General features: G+C 37.0%; 1 protein-coding gene across 11 annotated transcripts in view; it reads left to right on the forward strand.

The window, feature by feature from the left end:
- The window catches only part of JAKMIP1 (janus kinase and microtubule interacting protein 1), a 161,801-nt gene that overhangs the window by 113,936 nt on the left and 20,595 nt on the right, over positions 1 to 27,270 (forward strand). For 8 of the 11 annotated variants that reach the window (XM_075022785.1, XM_075022795.1, XM_075022777.1 and 5 more), the window contains 10 exons: positions 1,276 to 1,404; positions 5,845 to 5,928; positions 9,719 to 9,781; positions 10,960 to 11,058; positions 14,004 to 14,105; positions 17,074 to 17,127; positions 17,982 to 18,047; positions 21,711 to 21,779; positions 24,583 to 24,660; positions 26,223 to 26,426. In XM_075022785.1, the coding sequence (XP_074878886.1) occupies positions 1,276 to 1,404; positions 5,845 to 5,928; positions 9,719 to 9,781; positions 10,960 to 11,058; positions 14,004 to 14,105; positions 17,074 to 17,127; positions 17,982 to 18,047; positions 21,711 to 21,779; positions 24,583 to 24,660; positions 26,223 to 26,426 (948 nt within the window). Of the gene's footprint in view, positions 1 to 1,275; positions 1,405 to 5,844; positions 5,929 to 9,718; positions 9,782 to 10,959; positions 11,264 to 14,003; positions 14,106 to 17,073; positions 17,128 to 17,981; positions 18,048 to 21,146; positions 21,200 to 21,710; positions 21,780 to 24,582; positions 24,661 to 26,222; positions 26,427 to 27,270 lie in introns of those variants that run through there. The other 3 variants (XM_075022850.1, XM_075022859.1, XM_075022869.1) reach the window with 3 other exon arrangements.

Consider the following 27,270-nt stretch of genomic DNA (forward strand, 5'->3'; position numbering starts at 1 on the left):
TGATTTGTTCTAAAATTATATAAAAATTGACATGGAGTGTAAATGCAAACATTTTTTTCATCTATTCTTCCACAGGAACTGTCAAAGATTTGGCAGAGAATTCCTTTGTTTTGTTTCAAGTCCAGTAACACATCCACAGTCACTGCAATAGAATTAATAAAATAATATTCTGCCCAACAGATTTGGCAGATATCGGGCTGAGAAATAAAATTGTTTTTCTCAGACTCTTTCTTATTAGTGAAAAGAAAATGAATAGGCACATTGCTTTACCAAAAGTCAATAGTTACTAGACAATAGTTTGCCTTTCAACCTTATAATTTATTTGTCTGTTTTGATACAACCAGGATTTTCCTTCTGTACTTACAATACTGAGAGAGGCTTTTGCAATTCATTAAGGCTTAAATGATCATAGGTAGTAAATACCCACTGACACATTTTGTCTCAGCTCTGTGATATACAGTGCAGCTGGCCTACTTTAAACGATTGCAGGGCTGAGGACAAAGCATGAATTAGATGCTCTTTTTCATCTTTCTTTCCTGTTCACTAACTTGTGCCTAATACTTCTCAGTCACAAGAAGCTTCCTATTTTTCTAGGTTTAATATCAAATAATATTGTAATCTCTTTTCCTTGGAGCCTGAGTTCCTGGAGCAAAAATTAATTAAAGGGAAGGACATTTCTTGCCCTCAGCGTTATAGGAAAGACCTTGAAAGTGTTGATGTCAGTTGCTCAATATTCAAAGAAAATTAAGACATTAAAAATAATTCATGTTAAAAAAAATAATTAAAAAAACACCTTATGGCTTTTGAAATATAACTTCTGTGTTAGTGTGCTTGTGCTGGTAAAATGCTTTACCCTCGCATAGTAGAGAAAAAGAGTAAGGGAGTGATGGACTGCATGACAAATAGAACAAAGCCCTTCTGAAGCCCCTGTGGCAGTGGGGTTGCTGAAGAAAGACAGTGGTGCATAGAACTGCTCCCTCTCATCTTTCCCCAGTCAGTTTCTTCCCATTTCTATACATTACTGCCTTATATAGTAACTTATATTGTCCTGAAATTGTGCGGTTGAAACAGTTACTGATCTCTGCATTTCTGCATCATCCTCAAATCATCCTTCCTTCCATTTCCACTTGTTTTGGTTTTTTAAACCTGTCTTAAACTTTGAGACTCAGTATGAGTTGTGTTACTTGTTGCGTTTGTGAGTCTATCTGTTCATATAAACAAACCCATATTTATCTTTACATGCACAAACCCACTTTTTTTTCCCTCTTCATTAAGAGCACACCTAAAGAAGAAGCTGAACTAAGGTTCTGCCAGCTAACAAGAGAGTATCAAGCTTTGCAAAGGGCATATGCATTGCTTCAAGAACAAGTTGGTGGAACCCTGGATGCAGAGAGAGAAGCAAGGGTAATTTTTTAACTGAAATTTCTTTTAACTCTGAAATCATTGAAAAGGCTGAAAAAACTTGGAATAGGAGGTCAGTGAAATGCAAAGCACAATGTTTTTGAGGATTAGAGGACGTTATCAGTAAGGTGAAAATTTAGATTCATCTGGTGCGATCAGAACAAAGATACCATTGTACTTTATCCTAGCATGCATAATATATTAAAGATTTCAGTAGTAAGGCAGTGTTACTGAGAATGATATCGCAATTGAACCTGCAATTTGGATAGCAGCATGATGGATTTAAAATGAATCGGAGAGTAGGTTGTTATAAGTACTTAGGTACTTTTATCATAGGAGTATATTAAAACCCTGACCCAAATCTGACAAAGGAAGTTTTTCTTCAAGTGTTTTGTTGAATATATGAATTCATAGTTTGTTTTAAAAAAATCTCAGTTTGAGAGTATTCTTCCACTAAAAAGTACATAGCTCACCGTTGTTCCTATTAGGTCAACATGTGTGATTGGTTACACTCTCTGAAATAAATGGGGTTTTTATCCTCACAGTACTCTCTCTCTGTACTATAGGTATTTGAGGTGTGAGGGAGTATGTATTCTGTTTTCATTTACCCTTCTGCCACCACTATGTTTAACCATTTAGTGCTGACCATAAGGTCAGCAGAAGTCATGCTAACATCTTCCATTCTGTTTTTTCCAAACCGGCGAGGAGCGAAATCACTTCATAATGAATTGGTGAGCTCTGACTCAGTCCTCTGATCTATTCACTGAACAGCAGTGGCATCAAAAAAAGAGCTGAGTTAACTAGAGGGAATATTTATTCTACTTTATCCCAACTCCTTGCAGACAGGGACATGCCTAGAAATGTAGCATTTATGCAAGTCACCCTCTACTTGAATGACTATTGTGATTGATGACCAAAGAACATTTAACATCCAAATGGGCAAGCGATAGCCGTGGGGCTGGAAACTTCATCATCTTCACCTCTTGCCCTTCATTCTGCATCAAATATAACTTGAACCTGTAGATTATAGACTGCAGAGAGAGTTGACTGATGTCATTGCGAGGCCACTCTCAATTATCTTTGAAGGGTCATGGCAATTGCAGGAGGTTCCTTCAGCACTGTAAGAAAGCAAATGTCACTCTTGTCTTCCAGAAAGGCAAGAAGGAGGATCTGGGCAACTGAAGGCTGGTTGTTCTAACCTCAGTCCCTGGGAAAGGGGTAGAGCAAATAATCACGGAAACCATTTCCAACTGTCTGAAAGATAAGAAGGTGACTGGGACTGATCAGCATGGATTTGTGAAAGGGAAATCATGCTTAACCAGCTTGATAGCCTTCTATGTTGAGATGACTAGCTTGGCAGATGAGTTGAGGGCAGTAGATGATGTTGTATCTTGACTTTAGTAAGTCTTTTGACAGTCTCCCCCATAAGATTCTCATAGGCAAGCTGATGAAGCGCAGACTAGACAAGTGGACAGTAAGCTGGACTGAAAATTAGCTGAAATAGCTTAAAGGGTTGTGATCAGCAGCAGAAAGTTCAGCTGGAGGTGTGGCACCAGTGATATACTGCAGGGGTTGATAATGGGTACAGTGCTATTTAAACTCTTCCTTAATGACCTGGATGATTGAAAAGGGTGTACCTGCAGCAAGTTTGCAGATGATACAAAATTCAGAGGAGTGGTTGATACGTGAGGTGGTTGTGCTGCCATTCAGAGGGACCATTTGACTGCCTGAAGAAATGCGTAAAGAGGAATTTCATTAAATTCAACAAAGGGAAGAAAAAGCCCTGCATGTGAGGAATAATAACTCCAGGCACCAGTATAGATTTGGGGCTGATTTGCTGGCAAGCAGTTTTGCACAAAAGGATGTGGGGGGGTCCTGGTGGACACCACGTTGAACATGAGCCAACAATGTGCCCTTGCAGCAAAGGCGGCCAACAGCCTCCTGGGCTGCATTAGGAAGAAAGTCCCCAGCAGACCCATGGAGGTGATCCTTCCTCTACTCAGCATTGATGAGGCCACATCTGGAGTGCTGGGTCCACCTCTGGTCTCCCCCAGTACAAGAAAAACATGGACATATGGGAGAGAGTCCAGCGAAGGGCCATGAAGATGATTAAGGGCTTGGAGAACTTAATACACAAGGAGAGCCTGAGAGAGCTGGGACTGTTCAGCCTGGATAAGAGAAAGCTCAGGGGTATCTTATCAATTTGTGTAAATACCTGAGGGAAGAAATAAAGAAGATGGAACCAGACTTTTCTCAGCGGGATTCAGTGAAAGGACAAGATAGAACAGGCACAAATTCAAATACAAGAAATACCATTTAAACATAATAAAAACCCTTCTTCCTCTGAGGGCAGGGAAACATGGGAACAGGTTTCCTGGAGAAGCTGTGGATTCTTCATCCCTGGAGGTATTCAGAACCCCACTGGACGAGGTCTTGAACAACCTGCTCTAGGTGCCCCCCCTGCTTTGAGCACAGGAGTTGGACAGGGGATCCCTTCCAACCTCAATGAGACTGTGATTCTAAAAAGTGGTTAAGCATTAAAAAAACCCCTAACCTACTTCCCCCCCCCCCCAAAAAAAAAAACCAACCCTGAACCCCCCAAATGGAGAAACATGTTAAATACTGTGAATTATTACATATTACTGCCTTACTGCATGTGGCCTTCATTGTATCATGCCACTGCAACATGTTGCTAGTAAAGCAGAAAGACAAAGATTTTACTGTGGCTTAAAAATTACTGGTGGGGATGGACTCAATTTATCCCAATGGTGGGAGCTGCCACTAGCTTAATGGTTCCACTCTTTAGGAGACAATAAAATACTCACAAAATTCGATATTGCTTGATTGCTGATGGTTATCAGGCATACATGTGCATGATTTCACCCACATCATTTTCTCTGGCAAGCATTTTAAAATCCACTTACTGCATATTCTCAGGTACAGAAACAGTGTGCTTGTGGGAGCAGAATTTCTGTGTGTTAATAAGCAAAGCTTTCCAGATAAAAAGTTACAGAAGAATGTAGACTGCTTGACATTATCTGGAGTTATTTACAGCTAAAAATGTTAGTCTATTATCCCCAGAACCAGTATTTAGAAGATTCAGGGTTTACTTTAAAATGTGTCCTGTTTTGTTTTGCGTGTTTTTTTCCAAGGTTTTTTGAAGTGGCTTTCAACCAACCTTAACTTTTTTTTTCCTGTGAAATACAGTTGTTTTCTAATGGTAGAATTATTGCTTTATGGCTTTATTTGTTAGAGTTCTCAGCATCTTACAAAAGCCTAGTCACATTTGACACTCTCTTTTTAAGTAGGACATTTAGCCAAGGAAAGCAATAAGGACTTTGGAGATCACTTCTCAAGCTAGAATTGGGGCAGGGGGCATAGTTACATCTTCTATTAGAGTAAGATTTCAGAGGCTTTCATGTATTTGACAGTTATGAGAGACCATTATACATTTCCTCTTCCTTCGTTGGAAGGTAGACTGGTATGAATGTTTTTGTAATAGCTTTTTAAAATTTTATTTTGCAGGCATTTGCAAACTGTCTCTTTAGTACTCTTTGGAATTGTTGCTCTTTCTTTTTAATGGCATTTTGGTCTCTTTTGTCACATCCATGCAAATCCATCTTTTGAGTGAGTCAGGAGGTAGTTTTTTGCATGGTTAGTTTTGTAGGGCCCAATGTTCTGGTGGGATGAACATTTCCTATTACGTTTAGATGAGGCTTAAGGTAAACAACAAGGACCCAAAGATGCAAAGATGCAGAAGGAAATCCCTGTGGGAATTTTTGAACTGCTTGGGTGAGAGTACCTTAAGTGGAGCGGGGAGAGTACTTGCAGTAGCTTGAGGACCCTTGGTGACTGGAGGTCTCCAGAGATATCCTTTGGTTTATATCCTTTTTGTTTAGTACCTGGTATGATCCAGTCCCTTTCAGGGCATCACTGGACTCAGGGGGTAATACCTACTGTAGTGTAATAGTATAATAATCATGTAGAATGAGGAAAACTGACTGGCATGTGCTGTTTATGGGATAAATAAATTATTTCTGGTCAATATATTTTACTTACCAGTAGGCTTTTTTCAGTGGTAATTGCAATTCTGTTTCTCTCTTGGCCTTTTTTCCCCAATTGCCTTGAATTACTAAATATTATGAATAGCTTCTTAGAGCTATTTTAGTTCCCAACTTTTTTTTTTTCTGCCTGGGAAGAGCTTTGTCACCGAATATGTGACAAAGGCTAGGAAGGAAAAATGATGTTAAACTGATGGCTTTAAATATTTTGTAACGTAAACACGAAAGCAGTTATTTTAATGAAAAACATTAAAAGCTGACTGGAGAGCCCATAAGTGGGTAGAAGGTATTTTTACTTTGATTCTGTGTGTAATTCAATCTAACTGTCTACCTGGATGTGCACGCATACACACACACTTTTTAATACTTTTTTTTCCCCCAGACTCGTGAACAACTGCAAGCTGATCTTCTCAGGTGTCAGGCAAAAATTGAGGATCTGGAGAAAGCTCTAATCGAGAAAGGACAGGTAAAAGGCTCTCTTAATGTCCTCTACCACATCATTTTCTCCCTTGCATGCAGTGGTGCCCTTGTCATCTTCATTGCTTGCTGGTGTGTTAGTGTGACTGATGCAGCTTAATTGCTACTCCAGCAATAGCTTACTTAAATAAAGGAAAGTATTATATAGGCTAAGAAAACGCCATTAAAGTTTCATTTTCTAACACATAATACACTGAAGCATAATATTGAAATAACTGCTTGTTACATGCATTGTAAATTCTGGTCCCATTGTCATTTGGTGCAGGCTTTTCTCCGGTTTTCCATTTTGTTAGATTTGCTATAAGTTCCAATAAAATAAATATTCTATATTTGTATTGGAGAATATTTTTAGTGTGTAGCATAGAAAAAAATCAAAAAACAAGTCACTTCGACACATGCTTCAGCTAGAGAAATGAGCCACTTAGTATGTCTGGTTACTGGAAGGTGCTTGCAGTGTTACTGTCCTGGGCTTAAATTCTTGGGGGACCCAACTGCTTTCAGATTCCCATACCATCACACAGAGTAAAATTAGGCCTAATGCTTCAGTATATCTTGTAAATACTTGAAGATGTGGCTACTGATGCATATTTAATAATGTCTAGGATCTTCAGGAAGGCTGATTAAGAGTTATGAGAGTGCATTTAAAAGATGGTTAGTTGCATAACTTCTAGAATGGACTGAGAAAATTGGGACAATGTTATTTTACGCTTTATTGTTTGAAATAGCAATTTTAAGATTGCACGTAGCATATGGTAATAAAAAAAAAGATATAGCTATCCATAGATATACAGTTCAAAGACTAATGATCCTGTAGCATTGAATAAAAACAACCTACAAATAATGCCAAGTTAATGATATTAGTATTTTTATGGTTTATTCTTTGTAAGAAAAAACTCTCTGTTAGATTCTGTATAAATACAAAGGTTTTGGGACCATATTCAAATTAAGGATAAAAATTGTTTATGCTAGCTTCCACAGAAACTGGAGTTTGCTTAGTAAATTCCATGTAAATAAAGTATCACTAAAAATAGAGAATATGTTATCAATCTAAAAATGATGGCTCACTGAGCATTTGGAAGAATAAATGGAACTGAAGACCTCTCAAGGATCTACTGCTGACATTTTAGTGTGTTGATGATAAAGGTGTTGTGGGCAAATTGCTGTGTAAATGAAAACATTAACAAACAAAATAGTTGACTATTACATTGTAAAATTTAAGTACTGTGTATGTAAATAAGATAAGTGAAGATGGATACACATGTAAGAAATTAACTTCTGTGACTTTTGCTTCCAGAATGGTATGTCAAAAAGGTATGCCTGGAAATTAGAATTTAATTAGTTACGACTTTATGAGATTCATAACCACATTTTCAACGTTGTATCTCTTAGTAATCCTGAGAAGGCCAACAGGGATGTGACAAGGAGCAATATGATATTGTCTCTAGTCGGCTAGTTTGTACGCTGAGCATTAGCTTTCCACAGAAGCGGTCACAGTATCTTCCTGGGAGCTCTAGCACCTGCTTGGTTCGCCTGACCTGTTAGTATTTACATTCAACAAAATAAATGGTTGTGATGATAAACTGACCTCTTTGTGCACTATGTGATTTTTTAAAAATTATTATGACTTTGTCATTTAGATGGTCATGGTAGTGATGACGATTTAATAATACTTGTGAAATGTTCATTCGGGAAACCAGTCCTAAAGTGGTTTTGAAAAGGAAACAATGAATCAAAAGATCCTAGTGTATTATCCCAGGAATTTTTAGTCTTACTTTACAGCTTTAGGCAACAGAAGCAGCAAAGACCTTCACAATTTTCCTGAAGTCAAATTCAGAGCAGGAGATTAGAATCTCATTATTAAAAAATGATTCGAAGCTTGGCTTATAACAATTTATGTGTAATTTCAAAGTAAATGTCAATGGCTCTTGATAATCTCTCATCGGCTCCATCTGTCAGAATTCCCCTAGATGTAAAAATAAGACTAATAATCCATTTCTGCAAGGTAGGTGGAGGTGCATGCATAAGAAACTTTATATTAAGGGAAGAAATTCTTATAGAATATTAATAGTTGTAAATAATAAATCTCAAAATATTGTAGTATGTAATGTGCCAGATGGACTTTTTTTGAATGCTCAGCTCTTTTGGTGACCTGGTGTGTACATAAATACAATTCCACTGGAGTTAAGGGCTTCTCGGAAAGTCAAGTTGAGCTTCATCAAGAAAGACACAAAAGTTAATTATCAATAGGGCAAATTAATCTACTTTTACGACTTGTGTGAACTGGAGTAGTTGAACCTGCAGGTCTGATGTAACTGTTGTGCCTTTTACCATATGCATGCATTGGGATATCCACCCTAAGTCTGTGTCTGCAACTCTTTGTTCATTCCTTGACCTTAGTAAAATGCTAGTTAAATGTTAAGCTAGACATTGGATTTTATTTTAAGCATTTCTTTCATTTGTTTCAAAAATTCTTGATAAATGTCATGCCTTTACAGTATTCATTTTAGTATATTATTCTTAGTATGATACTTATCATAACCCTGAAGAGCTTGTTTATTGCATGAAAGTTAAAATGCACTTGTGCATTCCTGTATATGAGTGGAAAAAGGAGAAAGAACAGTAGAATATGAAACTGTAGTGGACAGTAGGTAGAAGAACTAACTTTAAACTTTTTAAAAAAATGCTAATTGGAGTAAATACTATATCAGAATGTTTTAGATTTTTTTGGTTGACATTTCAAGGCTGGTTAATGGGCTGGGATATCCAGAATTCATTAATTTCTCATACAGCATCAATGTGCAAATACCTTGCTGACAATGAATGTGTCAGCCTTAATACTTTACTGAAGACATTTAGATTTTAAATAAATTGTGCTTTTTACATAGAAAGTAATTTCATCTAGAGTTAGCATGGCATATTAAGTGTTGGATATTGTTTTATTAAACTTATTAGAGCAGTATGAGCTAGATTATGTAAATTTCTCTACAGGGAGAACAGAGCATATTTGGCTGTTATAATCCATTAAATCTGAATGTCCACCTATGTCTGGCAGCAAGATTTTGTAGCTTGGGTCTTTAATGGGATATTTGATGAGGCCTTTTGAAGCCATGGAAAAACCTGAAAGGAAAGATCAGCTTTGGAACAAGTGATCAAATGGAAATACAGTTTTCAAATGGAGTATGGAATATCTTATATCACTTCCCTTCCTCCATAGCCTTGATTTCCTTATCACAAACACTGTTTATTAGCCTGATTCTCACACTTTTAGCGGAGGGCAACTAACTGCATACTGCTGAAGCTTATTTTCAGTCATGTGGGGTAATTAAATGTTTTTCTTCCCTTTCTCCATTGGGATTTCCATTTCACCACTCAAAATGGGATGGTTTTGCAAGAAAGTTCCCAACAATTTGCAATGGAAAGAAATAGTTTTGAGTTAAGCTGAGTAAATAAATGTTTTTTAAAATTACATGAAACATCATATAACTGTGTTGACCCACAATTGCTATATGTAAAGATTTTAAACTATATGCTTCGCTGGAACATATTAGGAAACAAGAGACTCAGCTTCAGGAAAAGAAAGGAACTTTTATTTTCTCTGTAGTTTAAAATGCTATTTATCCTTGAAATATTTATGATAGCTTTATTTTTAGATCTGTGACCATTTTTATACTTGAATGTACAATGATGCCTGAAATCTTCTACTTATTGTGGTCATTTATTTGTCTTGTTTAATAAAATATATATAATTTTAATCTTTTTAATCCTCTTCTTCCTCGTAGGATTCAAAATGGGTAGAAGAAAAGCAGCTGTTAATCAGAACAAATCAGGAGTTGCTAGAGAAGGTACGTGTTCAGAATCTTGGAATATTTTCACAATTGCTGCCCTTCATCATAAACGAAATGTTAAAAGGAAATGAATATACTAAGTGCTGGAACATCAACATGAAAATTGCTTACTTTATTTTTCTCCAGAGACAGAAATTCAGATAAAAATCTCTGATAAAAGTACCAATATACTTTTGTAATCTTTGGGAATGGAAGCTGCTTTTTATTGTGGAATTACACATTGTATAGCCAACAGTAGACCCCAAGCTGGCTGATACTTCTAGTGTCCAACAAAATACAATCTAAAATATTAGGCATAATGTCAAATCTTGTATTTTGCCATACAGTTACACAACAATTATTATTGTCCTGATCACTAATAAAATTTCCTGTTCCCTTTAGCCTTCCATTTTTTACAATCTGAGATACACAAAGCTGAGCATCCTCATTGTTCTTCATTGATATTGGTGGGAAAGTTAGCTAGTACTCAGGAAGTCAAAGAATTATTTTTGTTAATTAGTAGCTCAATATTAATATAATAGGAATAAGATAACCAAAGAAAAATTCATGACTAAAAGTACCTACAGCCGGACTTAACTTATTCAGACACTTACATGGGTATTATAAGCATTTAGTACATTATGGCAGATGTTACACTTCTCTTTAGTTTCATACAAATAAAAGGATCACCCAGTTAAGCTAGACAGTAGACCAAAACTATTAGTTGGCATAATGAATGGTGAATTTTGAATTTCTATTTTGTCATTGTTAGTGCCCCAAAGCACAAATCTGGGAAATTAAAAAGTAGGCATTAAAACCCCTCCATTATTGTCTTTCATATACCATAAAGAGTACATGTCTAGTTATGCAAAGACAATGAGAACAGTCTACCAAATGTTAACGTAATCCAGTTTCATTCGCTTGATTTTAAAAGACAGCTTGTATTGCCTAACTTATTTAGATATAATGCTTGTATCACTTTTCATACTACTTCCAGATTACTGTTCTAAGAGAACAGCAACGATTTTCTGCTGGCAGTTCTCACAAATACTTTCTTATGTTACTTTCCTTCTTTATGTCCAAGACATGGCCCAACATCTAACTGAATTAACAGTTTTGTCTAAACCCCTGGCCCATAACTCTGTACAGTATCTGTTCCATTGCTTACAGGGTGTTGTGATGTGTTTGTCTCACAGATTTACAGAATGGAACAAGAAGAGCATCAGCTGAAGAATGAGATGCAAGATGCAAAAGACCAGAATGAGCTGTTAGAATTCAGAGTGCTAGAGCTTGAAGTAAGAGATTCTCTCTGTTGCAAACTCTCAAATGGAGCAGAAATTATGTTTGAACCCAAGCTGAAATTCCTGTAAAGATTACTGATGTCTGGTGCATGTTTAAGGGAAATCACTTAGGTATCTATTTTTTAAATGTTGTATCTTGGGATAATGAAATTGATGCCACTGCCTTAATATGTTTTGGAGAGAGTGCTCACTAATGTTTATAAAGATGTAATATAGCTAATATATATTGCATATAGTTTGTTTTTCATCTAATAAAATATTTTGTTTTGCAATATTTTGCCTTTTTTATTTGTTTCATTTCCATAACTGCTCCTTTCCTGCATGTAAAATCACTTGGTATGTATACTACAACCTTGGTTGGCATTGTTTAAATTAACACACCTTCTCACATCTTGCATGCAGTGATCTGACTAAAGATCTGACACATCCATCACATCAATTGCTTTTAATTACATTGATTTAAGATTGACAACATTAATACGAAGTAAAATTATCTTCAAAGAACACATTTTGGTAGCAGCTTTCAAAGAATTTCTCTTACCTGAAATCCATTTTTTGGTGGTATAAAGTGGTCATGGACTGGAAATAATTGGCCTCAGTCAATGAAAAAAGGAAAAAAAAACCCCTCTGAGAATGTCAAAGTTAAAGTGGTGAAGCACAAGTACAACTTCTATGTGTGAAAGTAGTATGTTGCCCATAGAAAATAAATTCTATACTTTGCATAAATGAAATAACAGCAAAATTATTTGTTAATAACAATTAAAACATATAGCCTGTGATTGCTGTAGAAAGCAATGGTCCTCATCACCTCATAAATGGGGCCCATGTCGAATTTAGTAACACTAAACTAGTTGTGTGTGATGCACAGTTGTCACACGGTTGTACTGCCTGATAACACATTGTTCGGTTTCAAAGATCATCAGCATTCTTAACACCATTTAGAATAAACTCTCGAAGAAACCTGTCATTGTCACTCCTCCATAATTTTCATCACCCAGCACGTTTCACCAAAAATCTTGGCATGTGTAACTTCTCTGATAAAGATGAAAATGTCATGTCTTCCTTTTATGTGGACATTCTGCTTTTTGTCTTTGACATTTCTTAATCTTTTTTTAATCCTTTATCAACCATGTATTTTTATGTCATAGCCCATTATATTCAAAAGTATGAATTTAGGTTATTAGAATTTCAGTAGATGTTCAGGAAAATAAACATGCTTTCTAATACAGATCTTTATATTTTATTAAGCAACTGTAAAGTAAAATACTGAACAATTTAGCATTTGAATTGGCAGTTACACTAGAAACTGCTTCCCAAAGTGCTTCCCATCCTTCATGAATGTATTTTTCACATGGAAGAGTCATATGAAAAATAGCTCAGTGTGTAAAGTTTTGTCATGTGCCAAATCTTTAAGGACTTGTTTCACAGAATAACAATGGAAGTATTTCTGTGTGATTGCAAGAAAAGATTTTTTTCCTTAGTAGGCAAGCATGTAGACACATATGTGACAATGTGAATGCTTTAGTAAAATCATGATCGCTTCTAGCAATCAGGACAGTATTTTTTGAGAGCAATTAAATTATTTTGATGAAAATTAGGGTAGTGTAGAAAACACAACCATTTGTTTATCATTAATGCAAGCAAATTCAGGTGAATTTAATGCACTAGCAACTGATTAATTTTTAAAAAAATCTAAAATGTTAACTGAATTTGGACAAGAATTAAGCTTCTGGTTACAACAGCTAGGTCATTTAAGCCCATTTCAAAATTAGACTGTTAATGCAAAAATTATTTAAAATAGAGCCTATGAGGGGGAAAAATGTATAGCATACAGAGATTTTTTCCCTCTACACTGTAGTTTCAAATTAGGTTTAAACTAGTTAGTTAATGAACAAGAGTTGTCATGCTTTGTAACTTGCTTGAGTGAACGGATGCAGCCCACTTGCCATATCAATTAAAGCACCTCATTTTTTGATTTAGAAAATGGAGCAATGCATGGATGGTCATAGGAACTAAAGTATTTGCACTAGCTCTCTTTCATTGTACTGTATGAAACTGAAGCTCTTGTTGCCAGTGCCTCCTCTTGTAATATGGAGAGGAAATCTGATTTTCCTCACTCATGTTCCCATAGCCATAGAGAATTCAGGGTAAGACCCAGTGCCTTAGTTGCCCAGAGCCTTCAGTCCAGTCATTTTCACAAGCATGTTACAATTTAATTTAAGTAAAATTGCTTATTTATTGTTTTACTGTATTTCTGCCTTCTGAAGAAATAATGGGTTGGTATTTTGAAGAAATGCGTGAAAGTCAAGTAGATGGGCTGGATAAGTTTTAGGAATACTATAGTTTTAGATAAACGAGAATTTATAATTTTTACTTCTGGCACAAAGAACTTTGTAAGTATAGAGTAGTGCTGCCTTTCAACATATTCTGACATCCTGGGTTGTGCAGTGAATTGGACGGGGGATTTTACATACTCTAATAGAAAGGTTAACCGTAGAATAAACAGGGAGCAGATACACATCTTTAATTCTATTGAGAAAATTTTCATTGATAATACTATTTCATGATGGAGTTTAATTTTTTTCTGCAGTTTCTTCTTCCTAAATTGTTAAATAAAGTTATAACCAACATAACAAACTGCAGAGTTTTTTAGGGCTCCAGTCAGATATTGGCCAGTGTGCAAGCATTCCTGCATCTGAAGAGTGTTGGTTAACTTTGCAGAAACTGTGTGTGCATGGAATCAGTTGGAAGCTAATACCATTTTCGTGCTTGTCTAAAGCCCGAATCCTCCAAATATGGTGAAAGTAAGAGGAGATACCATATATTTGGAATGTGAATAGGAATCTGCCTTTTTAATGTGCAAGTATGTTTTGTAAAGGTGGTAAATAATTGTTTACATATAATCACACGTGTTGTTTTTAAACAAAATCTTTCCTCAGGAGAGAGAACGAAGGTCACCGGCATTTAACCTTCATATAACCACCTTCCCTGAAAACAATGGAAGTGCACTTCAACTGTTCTGTCAACAGGAAGGAATAAAGGTATATGTAGAGCATTAGTAACAGTTGGATGGCAAGGAATGTTTTCAGAATGACCAACCTAATATCCAAACAAATGGTTTGCCATCTTGCTATAGGGAAGAAAATCTGAAAAAAAAAATATAGTAATAAAAGATATTTTTAACTGGGGAAGGGGTTTCATAAGAATATGATCTGGTAGTCTGTGAGGAGTTTATCAATGAAAATGAAGGCTGGTCAATCAAGATAATTTACATTTAGTCTAGCGTACTGCTGTAAAAACATGGCAGAGAAGAATGTAGATGTTGATGTGATTCATTGTCAGGCTTGCTACAGTACTTTGTTCTTGATATTAAATGTTTTCATCTAAGGTCAGAAATATGACATTCACCTATTATTTTACATCCAATTTAGTGAAGCACCTATGCATTTTCTTTGTTGAGTTAGTATGCTTAAGTTTTTTGCCTAGGCCTTGAAGCATGAGATGCCTGATCCAAAACTTATTCAAATAGGTGAGACTCTTTATATCATTTTAGATCAAGCACAAGATAAACATCAGGATCTCACGTGATTAGCTTCTGCTATGAGGAAGCAAGAATTACTCTTTTCACTTCTGTTTTTCACTTCTGTTCTCCCTTGAATAGGCTAGCTGTACAAATTGATTTGCATGCTGGTTCACTTAAGACTGAATTCAGACTCATGTTGTGAGTAATGTTGCACAACAGGCCAGACTAACACTTCCATGAGTAACTAAAGTGGAATATCTCTGTGTGTTATTCTCCAAGGCACTCGCTAGTAATTTATGCTTGTATTTGTAATTGTGTTTACAAGTCCTCTTACAGAAGGCTTGTTTCTATTCAGTGCCTTAATAAGCACAGTACTATCTGTAGTGGAAATAAACTGAAATTGTAGGCTGCATATTGTTAGGGAACTGAGTAGTCTAACAGAAAAAAAAAGTTAAAATCTGATTCTTACCTACAGGTTTGGTTTGGTAGTCATTTCCCAAACCACACCAAGAGTCTTCAGTTAGCATATTACCTTTCAAATAGAGCCTCCATGGGATGCTTTTTAGCTTATCTGTTATTCTGATTTGCTTGTTGGCTGCAGCAGGTACAGCTTACCATGATCTAGAATTGATATTTTTTCTATTGTCTTCTGTTGCATTCCTAAACAGAGGTGGTTTTTTTCAATCTGCCTTTCAGTTCACTTACCTGGAAGCAGGGGCAGTCACCTAATATGGGCATACTGAAATTGTTGACTTTTTATATATTTTCAGTTTCTTTCAAAATTGGTAGCCATCAGTAGCAAATTAGATTCTAGAATGATGCAAAATCTGATTTCGTTTCTAAATCTTCCTGTATGCTTCATCATGGAAATAAATGAATTAGAATAAGTATTTCTGGCTCAATAGGTGCAAGAACTTGCATGTCTTACTGAATTCCATTCTTCACTAGTGTAATTGATCAGCTAAAGAAGTTTCCATTCAATGTTGTCTATGCTGATCATAATCAATAGTTTTGGTTTTAACACTGATCAAAACACAAGTGTGTATTAAGGTCCGCACCATTCTAAAATTACTGATGTGCACTGTGTAATAGCTAATGTAACATTTGAGACACTGCTGAAGTGTTTGGGGAGAGAGGTAAGAGAGGGAGGGGATTCTCAGGATAGACCAACTTGAACACAGACATTATTCCTTTTGTAGAGCCAGGATGGACTAATTTGTAGATTCTCTCCCACATCTGTGTCTGATCTTCAGGAAATCTTTTACTTCCTCACTGGAGTCTATTGGGTACAGAATCATGAGCAAATATATTCTGGTGTAGCTATGTATTTTACAAGCATAGCTAATTTAACTTCAAAAAAATTTTAAGGATGGATCATCCTGACTACCAACATAATACAGTTGCACAACACATAGATGCAAACCAGCGCGTTATGTACTGTAAGTAACAAAACTAGTGAGCCAATACACAGCCCTGTGAAATGTTGGCCTCTTCTAAGAAGTGCCAGCATTTAATTAGGCTGTCCTGCTTTATGCATGTGTATAAAGCATTTTGGACTAACATGAGCTGGTCTTTGCCGATGCTCTCAAGCCTAACTACCTTCAGATAGCACGGCTGCATACAAGCTGTCAACGGGAATGATCCCTGGTCCACATTAACTTGCGGACCATACTTGGGATAGTTCAGGAGAATGTGATTATCACAGGTTAAACAGTTCCATGAACCTTTCCAACAATTTTTTAAAGTAGAAAGTAGATCTCTGGGGCCCAGGAATGGATCCTGGCACTGTGTGAAATACAGACGTCATGTGAATGTATTCCTCTCTTTTTTGTATCAGAGGAGTGTTTTTCTTGATTTCAGTGACTGGGCCTTAATAAGGACGGTTTCTTCACTGCTTTTTGTGGGTCTGGGGGCTGACTGGCAGAGAAACGTGGCTTTCTACTCACAAAGGTTGTGAGCTGATAGCGTTTGGAGGAGCGTGTTCAGCCCACCATGCATATTCCCTTCTGCCACTGTAAGGCTGGTTTGAAACTCCACACCTTCGTTTAACAAAGAAAATAAACCCCAAACCACCCAACAAACCTTCTTAGCAATTATTTTGTTAATGCTCTCTGTCCTTTTAACTTCTGTAGCTTGATGTGCTTGATGCTCCAAACAAACAGAAAAAAACAGTCCTTTAAGCCTGTTTATCAGTTTTGATCCTTCATCTGCATAAGTCAGCAGGATGATAAATGTGAATGGTACAGGAACATTCTGCCCTCATACACAGACATCGAGGTTGCTTGCTATAATCAAGAGAGAGATTTGGTTTTGTCTCTGGAAGTATCAATAACACTCTTGTAATTGTGATGCAAAACTAATATTTCACTTATTTACATTTCAAGTCTTTTTGCATGCAGAAGTGAATAAAGGGTGCATAAAATGTAGCATATAAAAACTGTTTCTCACCTACTTTATAAAAAATAAGTGTTGAACATCTTTTTCAGGACGTGAATATATCTGAACTTATGAAGAAGCTAGATATTCTTGGAGATAATGGGGTAACAAATTTTTAATTTCAAATATACCTCTAGTTTTATGGTTAATTTAAGGCAGGGTTCCCCCCCCTCCACCCCCAGCAGAAAATAACATTCAAGAAAATGCACAGGGCAATTTTTATATGCCTGTATTTGTATGAACAATATTAATGGTTAAGTACTACTTTTACAAACTTAGAAGAAAATCTTTCAGTTAAACTGATGCTAGTGAAAAGTGTATTTTCTCAAGATAGGATCTGATCTTGGCTGAATTACATGGAAAAAAGGCACTGTAGTAGGCAGAGGGAAAAGATATAGGACAGGCTAGTATAAAATCTGAGTCATGCAGTTGGGGCGAAAACATCCATGGAGTTGGGTCCAGTTTATAGGTAGCTTTAACAGTTTGAGGTCTTTATAATACTAGTTTTAAGCTCTAGATTTACTTTTTATGTTGAAAGTTCTGTGGAGTTTTCTGTGGTACTTGCTCTTTCTTTGCATTGTTTTCATTAGTAGGAATTCTAGCTCTGAAGTGCATGAGGTGGAGATTCAATTGCTGCAGGGCTATAGTCCAGTGAACAGGCATTTTTCTGCCTAGGAAAAAAAAAAAAAATTCAAAATCCCTGACAGAAACCGCTTAATTTTCATTGAATAATGAACTGTTGCAAAAATGTTCTGGGAGTGGTGTACTGTAATAGAGTGGAGACTAAGTACCCTTGATTTAGCTTTTAATACTTTCAATCATAGGATCCTTTCTGGTCATGTTTATAAAATCCTAAATGTTATTGCTGATTTATTCTTTAAGGTACAGTTAAAATTTATCGCTTGTGTTGAAGGATGGATTTGCAATCCAATTTAAAATGCATCTTTTTGTATTTTAGAATCTGAGAAATGAAGAACAGGTTGCAATAATCCAAGCTGGGACTGTGCTTTCCCTCTGTGAAAAGGTAGAATTCAGTAAAGATTTTTCTCTGCCTAAAGATTGACCATGTCTTCTAAGATATCACATAACTTTGCCAGGGAAGCATGGGTTTTTTGTTCAGGTTGTCTGAACTGGAGCATGTATTCATCTTCACATGACTGTTGAGATTGTGATGTCTTGAGGTAAAATCAAATTTACAAAATAAACCCAACTTAAAAATAAAAACATGTTTTAGAGATATTCCCTTAGAATAAAGTATTAAAAAGCCACTTAAGAAAAGAGTCTTCATTCACAGAAGTGCCAATGTCCTCAGCTCTCTGGGAACAGGGTGCTGTGAAGTCCTCTGTAAGTAGTACCACCATGGTCCATTTGGGGCTTATTTCTATGAATGACTGAAAATGCTTCAAGTGGTCTGTGGTCCTTTCCTCTGTAAATTAGTGGGCATAGATAGAGAAAAAGTAGTTTGTACAGAACAGGTAATCAGTTGGGTCATTCAGTTCTGCATGACTAGTTCTTCTCCAATTACAGAGAGAATATAATCTGTATATGAATAAAGATGACATTTAGAACTAAGAAAGGGTTGCCTTTTTCTCAGAAGAAGCTTTGTGCATCCTTTTCATAGGTTTCTATTACATCTTTCCTAGATGCATTTTTGAAATTTAGAATCAGAACTTTAAAATTAAAATCTGAGCATTTTGTAATAATTGCTTTAATTAGTATGATTTTGATAATCTACTTATCTAAATATCTTAATGTAGATAATCTAAGTTAGGGAATGTAATAATCATTGATTTAAGTAAGTAATTGCCATAAGCAAAAAAAGTGCTAAAATCCCTATGCTTTTCATTGCATTAAAGCATTAAAAAGAGGAGGTGATGATCATAGTCCTTTACATTGAATAAGGAAAGTGGAAGAACACCAGTATACAAGGCTAAGACAGAGACCAAAACTTGCTGGACTTTAGGGACTGGATTGGGTTATTAGTGCTCAAGTAAATTAGTGTTTGTGCAAAAAGTGCCACTGGAATTAGGGAGCTTGTTTAATTTGTGTCAGAGTAGTGCAGAATAGAACATACACTTTGCAATCTATAAATTATTTCCATTAGCAACTGATCACAGCAATAAGGGATTGGAAGCTTTGTCAACTGAAATAATTGCTTCAATGAATAGAAACATATGATTACAATGGAGACTTTATTTATTTTCATATGTTAAAGTTGGTCTATAATTTCATTTCACTTTTTTTTTTGACAAAAGTTCCTAGTTTGCCTTAATGGATTATATTTTTTTGTAGTCTTATCAGATAATCTGTTTATTACAAAAATTGAACACTCCATCAGAAAGATGGAGATTTTAGTTTTATCTTGTATAGGTAAATAGACTGCATTTACAGAATGAGATGAAAATAGTTCATGTTATCTATGGACTTTATCCATTTTATATCATTTTAGTGAAGTGCCTCCCAGTAATCCAATAAGTACAAGCTGATAGCAAATTGAATCAAGAGGGTACTCTGAGAAGCATGAAACCTTTTCCTCTTTTTCATGGTGCACATTTGAGGTACAGGCTAATCAAGTGGCTCTGATTTTCTCAATAACAGAAGGCACTATCCATGTCCCAAGTTTACTAAGACAAAGAATAACAGAAAATAGTCTTATGCTGTCCTTAACAAAACAAACGGGATAGCATGTTTCATAATACTGTGTTTTACAGCACAGACAAAATCAGGCAAAATCTGATAAGTAAGACTAGATGATTGTTCTAATGAGTGCCCATACTGAATTTAGATTAAAGAAAATTTAAAGCAACTCCACTGCCTTCTCCAGTGTAATGAAACCATTTCAGATGTACCTCTAAATAAGGGCCAGACAGGTTCCCATGTGCATTCCTATAGTTCCTTAATTACAAGAAACTATCATATATAATCATCTCATAATGGGATCTTTTGGTAGAGAAATGGTACTACAGACACAGGTGTCGTGCTAATTATAGTCACGTGCTAATTAATCACACTCAGTGTTTATTTAGATCAAATCTATTATACTCAGCCACCAGAAGTGATCTTTTGGAAATCAAGCTGCCAGGCAAGGAAAGTTTCTGGCTTCTGCTGGCACAATCCAGAAGTTTATTTTAAATGCTACAACTGATTATGACTCCTAAATACATGGTTGTCTCTTCTGTGCCCCTTGGTTCTGGAAAGGCTTACAGGCATGGGAGGATCAGAATCAACATTCAGTTTTGCATATCATTCATACCTTCAGAAAAATTAGACCTCCAGTTTTTGCAAATAACCCTTCATTTGCAAATAGCTGTGAGAGATGCTGAGGACTTCCCATTTCTATTGATTTCAAGGGTTCACTGTCCTGCTGAATCCTTTATCAGTGGTGAGGCTTTCCTTAGGAATATCTTCAGTCTGTCACCTTCAAAATTAAGACAACAAAGATGATGAAAACAGAATCACTGGGGAATATGTTGTTCCTGTTCACTTTTTTCAGCTCTGTACAAAGCTACACCTATTAAGTAAATAAAACAAGTTTCCATTTTTATCCACCACTCTCTTAAATAGTGGAAGGTCCAAAAGGATGAAGTAATGAGTTCACATTTTGCTAATTTGTAAAGTTATTTTTGCAGATTTCCTATCTAAATCTTTGGGGGAAAAAAAAGGATGTAATAGATTCATTTGAGTCTGAACCCCAATGAATTCACCAAACCCCTAAATTAAAAAAGTTGATATGTAATGCTTACCAAAAGAATTAAAGTGAATAGGAATAATCTAGTGTTAGTAAGCACAGCATCTGAGGAAAGTGATAATTATCAGTGGCAAAGCTACAGTTGGTCTTAATGGGAGCTGGCGCTACAAAAAGAAGCATTGATCTAAACTATACTCTCTGTAAGCTAGTCATTGATCCTTATTGTAGACCAATAAGGAAATTAAATAAAACAATTCAGAACTGAGCATTCCCATCCCTTCCAATAAACTTAAATGCTGAATATTAATATAATCCTGGTGACAGTTAGTAATTAAGCAAGAACCTTCTATCCATGCATTTAGCTATTACAATATGTAATTTTACCTTTGGAATGCAATGGCTGTTCTTCATTCTGATTGTTTTGTTTATCACCAGAATGGTAAGGAATTCATGGTAGCAGCTGCATGAACTTCCATCCGCCTGTCCGTTTTATTGTTCCCTCTACATTACCGACGTTTTAGAAGTGACCCTCTTCCCACGAAGGGTGCAGCAAACTGTGCAAAATAAAGGATTGAGTTTGCCACCTTGTCTTTTGTTTAAATTGCCATCTGGACTGGTGTCCTGAAGTCTTATGATGGTTTTGCAAATCAGGCCAACAAGCACTGGGTATATCGAGTCGGAAACAATCAGGTTGATTTTGCATTCTTGACCCAAGTCTATTTTGTATCTTGAACTTTACAGGGGAAAAAACTTTAATTAATTGTAGGAAATCAACCTCCACTTGTTGGTCTTTAGTATGTTTCTGCAGTCCTCCATTCTGCCTATGTTTTCACAACGTGTTTATTCATGTGTAACTTCAAAGTGAATAGATAGTACAGGGGAAAGCATATGCCTGGGACTGTTGGTGACAAACTTGCAAAATGTTCAGTGCAAATTTTTCAAAAGCTCTGTTTTTTTCATTTTTTATTTTTTCCTCTTCACACTGCTATGTTCATGTAGTGGTTAAAACAGATAGAGGGGACAGAAGCTGCACTGACACAGAAGATGTTAGATCTGGAGAATGAAAAGGTAAGGAACAATAACTAAAAATATAATTAATTTAGCTAAAACTCATCTCAAAGGAACGTGCATAACCTTCATCACAGGTTGGTTATATGCTGCCTTTCTCTGCTTAACAGAGATTCCTTCATAGTAAAATAGCCAAGAGGTTTCTAGAACATTTTATTGCTTGTATTCTTTGGGGTGCAAGGGATCTGTCAAATCTATATAGAAGAAAAATAGCAAAATATATACAAATTAGGACACAAAGGCATAACTTGACAGAGCTTATTAACCAAACAGTGTGAAATTGTCTTTGTGCTTTCTCTGTGTATTAATTTGTCTGGCAACAGCATCATCTTTTTAATCCTGGGGTCATGTTAGTAGAATTGTCAAAGATATTCCTTTGCTCTCTGGTATTCGGCTTCTGGACAAGTCGTAAAGACCTCTCACTCCAGATGACCTTTCTTGACCGAAGGTCTTCACGCTTAAAGACAGAATGTTCTCTCAAAAGCACTTCTGCCTTGCATAACAAACTATTATAGTACTATGCAGTGCTATACTGACCTTATTTTTCCATATGTTGAACAAAGAGTTTTGGAGTGAGTGTTTGGTTTTATTGATTTACCATGCATGCTGTGCTTCTCATCTTCAAATGCTTTACAAACACTGATCAATCCTCGCCACACCTTTTACAGGTAGATAAGTAATCAGCATTACATTAATCTTAAAGAATGGGAAACTGAGATAGGGAGGCTAAGTGATTTGCCCAGGGCCACTGAAGAAGTGTGTATTTGGGCCACAATCAAAAAAAAAAAAAGTGCTCAGACTGTGTTCTCTGTTGAGTGTAGCCAATCATACTGATTGTATTTGAACATAGGTATGATCCTTTCCACATTTGGTATTTCTTTATTTTTAACTTGTTATGGAAAAATGCAAAGGTTTTGGAGACGGAACATGCCCACAAATACTGGATTCTTTTATAAAGGGAATTGGAAAACAGTAGTTTCTAACTTGGTTTATTATCTTCCCACTTACTACCTGTGATGTTTTCAAGTCTTACTCTGCATAGAACTGTATCTATTTGTTTAACATAGCAATCTGAGAGTCTGCATTGCCAATGATTGACTCAACTGTGAAATGAGTTTAGAAATAATATTCTAGCGTGACACTTTCAGAAGGGCTGAGCACTGGTTTAGTTGTCCTTGGAAACCATGTTAAGAGTTTGAGGTCCTATTCGTGTTTCCTTCCCTCTTGCTTTTCGTGGCCAGCTTTTACAATAGCTTTTGGAGAAGCAACATGGTGAGGGCAGCTGCATTGCTATTCTGGGATCTGTTGGTAGCACTGACCCTCTCTATAGTCTTGGGCAAGTCAGTCTACTTCTCTGGTGTCAGACACTGGTAAGCACGTTAGGACCAGGCCTGTCCTTTACTGTGTGTTACCCAGTGCGTGGGGGTATTGCATCTTGTACAACAGCCATGGAGCTGTTGCTGTAATCCACATAAGAATATAATGCCACCTGGGTAGTCAAGGTGGGATTCAGTTGCGTAAACATGGTGTCTAATGTCATATTACTCTCTTCAGAGTTATGGAGATGTCCAGAAGGAGCTGAGGAATATGTCCTACAGGACTAACCAGACCAGCAACATTTGATTTTTTTATACTGTTAACAAAAGCTACAATTAATCATCTTAAGAACCCCATGTATTTAATTTGGCATTTATTCTATATGTTGAGGAAATGCAAGAATTTGTTGAATAGAAAAAAAATGATGGAAAATATTAAATTCAATCAAAGGGCTTCTCTCCTTTCTGGTCTATTACTAATTTTTTTGAACATGAAAACCTGCCTTGAAAGAAAAGGTAATAAAATCAAGTAACTGTTTTACATTCTACTTACTATCATCCAAAACACTCTAAAGGCGTGTTTTGCAAGAGCACTGTCACCAGCCAATTCCCTTCTTGCTTGACTATTCAGACAACCATTCAAATATCCACAACTTTCTTGTAACATCATGCTTTTGGATACTGACTTCCACTGAAATCCCAGCCTGTGGTTTTTTAGATAGATAGATAGATAGATAGATAGATAGATACACACACATATATATAAGTGTGTGTGTCTATATACATAACTGTGAAAGTTGGTGAGTGATTTTTAAAAACAAAAGCAAAAAATCCCTGTAAATCCTAGGTATCTTGAAAACTTCTTCAGCTCTTCAGCTAGTCACTTAACCTCTCTGGGCATCGCGTTACCCATTTCAAATTGGCTTCCTGCCTTTACAAGTTGAGAACAGAGTTTTTACTTCTGCTTCAGTAATGCATCAGGGAATGCTGCTGGAGAACGCAGCTGCAGCCCTGCATGTTCTGGTTTCCTCCCTAGAAGAACAGGCTAGACAACACAGATCAGGGTTTGCCCCATGATTTCCTTAAGGGTACACATTGGGTATTTTTAGAAAAGCTGTAAAATGTCCTCACTTGTCCTTTCTTCCCTTCCTTGGCCTGCCCTGTGCAAGTTATGGCTATTGGACCACATGCATGCACATTCCCATTCACCTTTCAGCTGTTGGGTGCACTTCTGTCAGGTCAAGTCAGGTTTGTACACTGGCGTAGAGGTCTATGCTTTCTAGGTACAACTCATTAATATAATACACATACTTTAAGTGCTAATATTGTGAATTTGATATTCTAGATATCCTTAGGATGAATGTGGTCATTGGCTATAGATTTTCTTTTGCTTTCAAGTAGAAAGCTCACATAAAAATGATGGCATTTATGATTCTTCACAAATTAGGATAAAGAACAAACACTCCCTTGTTTTTATTATTGCTCAGGACCTGTTCAGTAAACAGAAGGGTTATTTAGAGGAAGAACTCGACTACAGGAAACAAGCTCTGGACCAGGCATACATGGTAGGAAAAGAACAGTCATTAAATTTTCTTGTTTGAACAGATTTGATAAAATACAGGGTGTTTTTTTTTTCTTTTAATTTTAAATAGGGTTATTTTTTAATTGATTTATTTTTCTGCCAGACTAGGAAATCAAATATTAGTTAATTGGAGACTTAGGAAATGGATTATAGCGTTTAGAAGTGTAATATTTTTGCATTGCATTCTTTATTCTAAAATATGTGAACATCTTGTTAGTACATCTGGAATGAGAAGAGCTGGTTTATGTGTGCACAAAACCATGACTGATAAAATACACCAGAAATTACTTTAGAACTTTTCCAGTATTGCTTTTCCCTAAGCATGTGTAAATATTACTGCTGCTAATCTATCTTAAGTTGGGTATGCCTGTTCTTCCTATGTGATTCCTTCCTGTGCAGTCCTATCCAACCTTACCCTTCCTAGTTTTCAAAAGAGAAGCTGCAACCTTGCCCCCTCTCAGGCTAAGCAACAAGCAGGAATTATCTAGGAATTGGTAAAACTGCACACCCAACTTTGTTAATAGTGAGACTTCAAGAAATCAAAATATAATGTCCTGAAGAATTATTTATGGGGAAATATTTTTCAAAAAAGAAGCAAGGTCTAGTGCTCAGAGCAGATAACAGAGACAAAAGCAATAAGGCTCTATTTCTAGCACTGTGACCTTGGGCAAGCCATTTAACCTCTCTGTGCAGCTGTTTATGCATCACTAATATGGATGGAATTACCTACCTCACAAAGGTGTTATGAGGGCTAAAGGGACGTTGTCATACGCTCTTGATCCAAATATTGTCGGTCTGGGTGCTTGTTTTTAATAGGATCATACTAACCCCAGTAATCAGGGAAACACTGCCGTGATTCCTTTCTTTCTTTACTCTTAAATACAGTTCTCCATGCGAACGTGAAGTTCCTCTGTGCTCTCTGCTTTCCAAAGTACTGCAGTTTTGGTCAGCGCATGAGAATCTGGTTAGGGATCTGACAAATGGCAAGAGACTGAGGAGGGATACAAGTGTACAAGTGTTCCTCTCCTCATTGCTGATGGCAACTTGGAACTAAGCCAGTGATGCAGACTTTGAGAAATTGGTGGCAGGACAGTAGGACCAGAGACAGGGAGACAGTAAGATTTCCGTTCACAGTTCTCCCTGTGGGCTTTTTACTTTATAGGATGGCTTAACAATTCCGTTGCGGTTGAAGGGAATCTGTTAGGGTGCATTAATTTTGTAACGGTCGGTCAGCATCAGGAGGTGGGGTTTTATCATGTATTGAACGCAGACCTATCATCCAAATCTTTCTTAAATAGAAGAAATCAATCTCTTACTAGAATGGGAAGCATCTCCCGGGTGTAAATCAGTGCCGGGAGGCTACGTGCACTCTGTGTGGAATGCTCCTCACTGCTCACGACTGCCGCTTTCTGTCTACCTGTCTGTGTCCGTCCTTCCCTCCTGCCTAAGGTTTCGCTTGCTAGCCTTCTCCTGTAGCCGTTGGGGGGTTGTTTGCTTGCTGGATTCAAACGGCAGCCTGTCTGTGTGTGATTTGGGTTGCACTAGAAAATCCAGGAGCTGGAAGCCACGCTGTATAATGCCCTGCAGCAGGATCCGGGAAGGCGGGCGAGCGAGTCGCTGACCGAAGCCCAGAGGGAGGATTTGCGAGCTGCAGTGGAGAAGGTGCGGCGGCAGATCCTGAGGCAGAGCCGTGAGTTCGACAGCCAGATCTTGCACGAGCGAATGGAGCTGCTGCAGCAGGCACAGCAGGTAATCCCGCTTCTCTCTCCTCCCCCTTGTTGGTGTTACCTCTGCGGTTGCCACCACTGCCCGTACAACAGCATCGCTTCACCCTCACCTCCTGGAGTTACGCTTAGTCTACTCTTTGTATTACTCCCGTGTGAAGGAGACGTGCGGCGGTAGGACCCCGTTGCGCTGGGCATGGTACGCACACAAAACAAGTCACTGTCTCGCTACCGGCTCCTGTCGCACAATCTGTTTCATGTGTGTACAACCCCACAGTCTTCCACAGGACTCCAAGGGGAGCTTGTTGCAAGTTTAAGGCCTAAATTGGAAAAAGCCGGAATGGAAGGTTGTAAGAGTGTTAACACTATGAAAAGAGGAAAGGCAGAAGCAGTAGCTACAGGAATCCCAAGTTTTTTATCCTCCCCCTCCCCTCCCCTTTTATTTCTTTTAGCTACTTGTGAAGTCTTTTAAATAAAATAAAAAAAGGGGGGAAGTCAGGAAATCTTTTAAGAGGCCTTTTACAAGACTTCGTGCCTTTAAATTAGTTCAGAAAAGCTTTGTCTGTCTAAACCACTTCCTTAAGGACAAATACTGACAACTTGAATTCAGGCAAGGTCCTGGCCTATGGAAGTGTGGTATTATTTACTCTTGGTTAGGATTGCTAGTTTTTCTCTGTGAATATTCAGGGAAAGAAGAGAGCTGCGTGTCTCAGGTGTTAATTATTCCAGCAGGAATAATTGTGCCTAAGGAATTTGGTTCCTCTTGATAGTAACCTGTGGAAGTTGCAGCCAGATGTCTTAGATCTTGAGGACTGCTCTCCAGTTGTTCTGGCTACTTTCTGTGCAAATTTGGAATCACATATTGTAAA

Source organism: Buteo buteo, chromosome 1 (genome assembly GCF_964188355.1).
Source record: "Buteo buteo chromosome 1, bButBut1.hap1.1, whole genome shotgun sequence".
NCBI classification, from domain to species: Eukaryota; Metazoa; Chordata; class Aves; order Accipitriformes; family Accipitridae; genus Buteo; species Buteo buteo.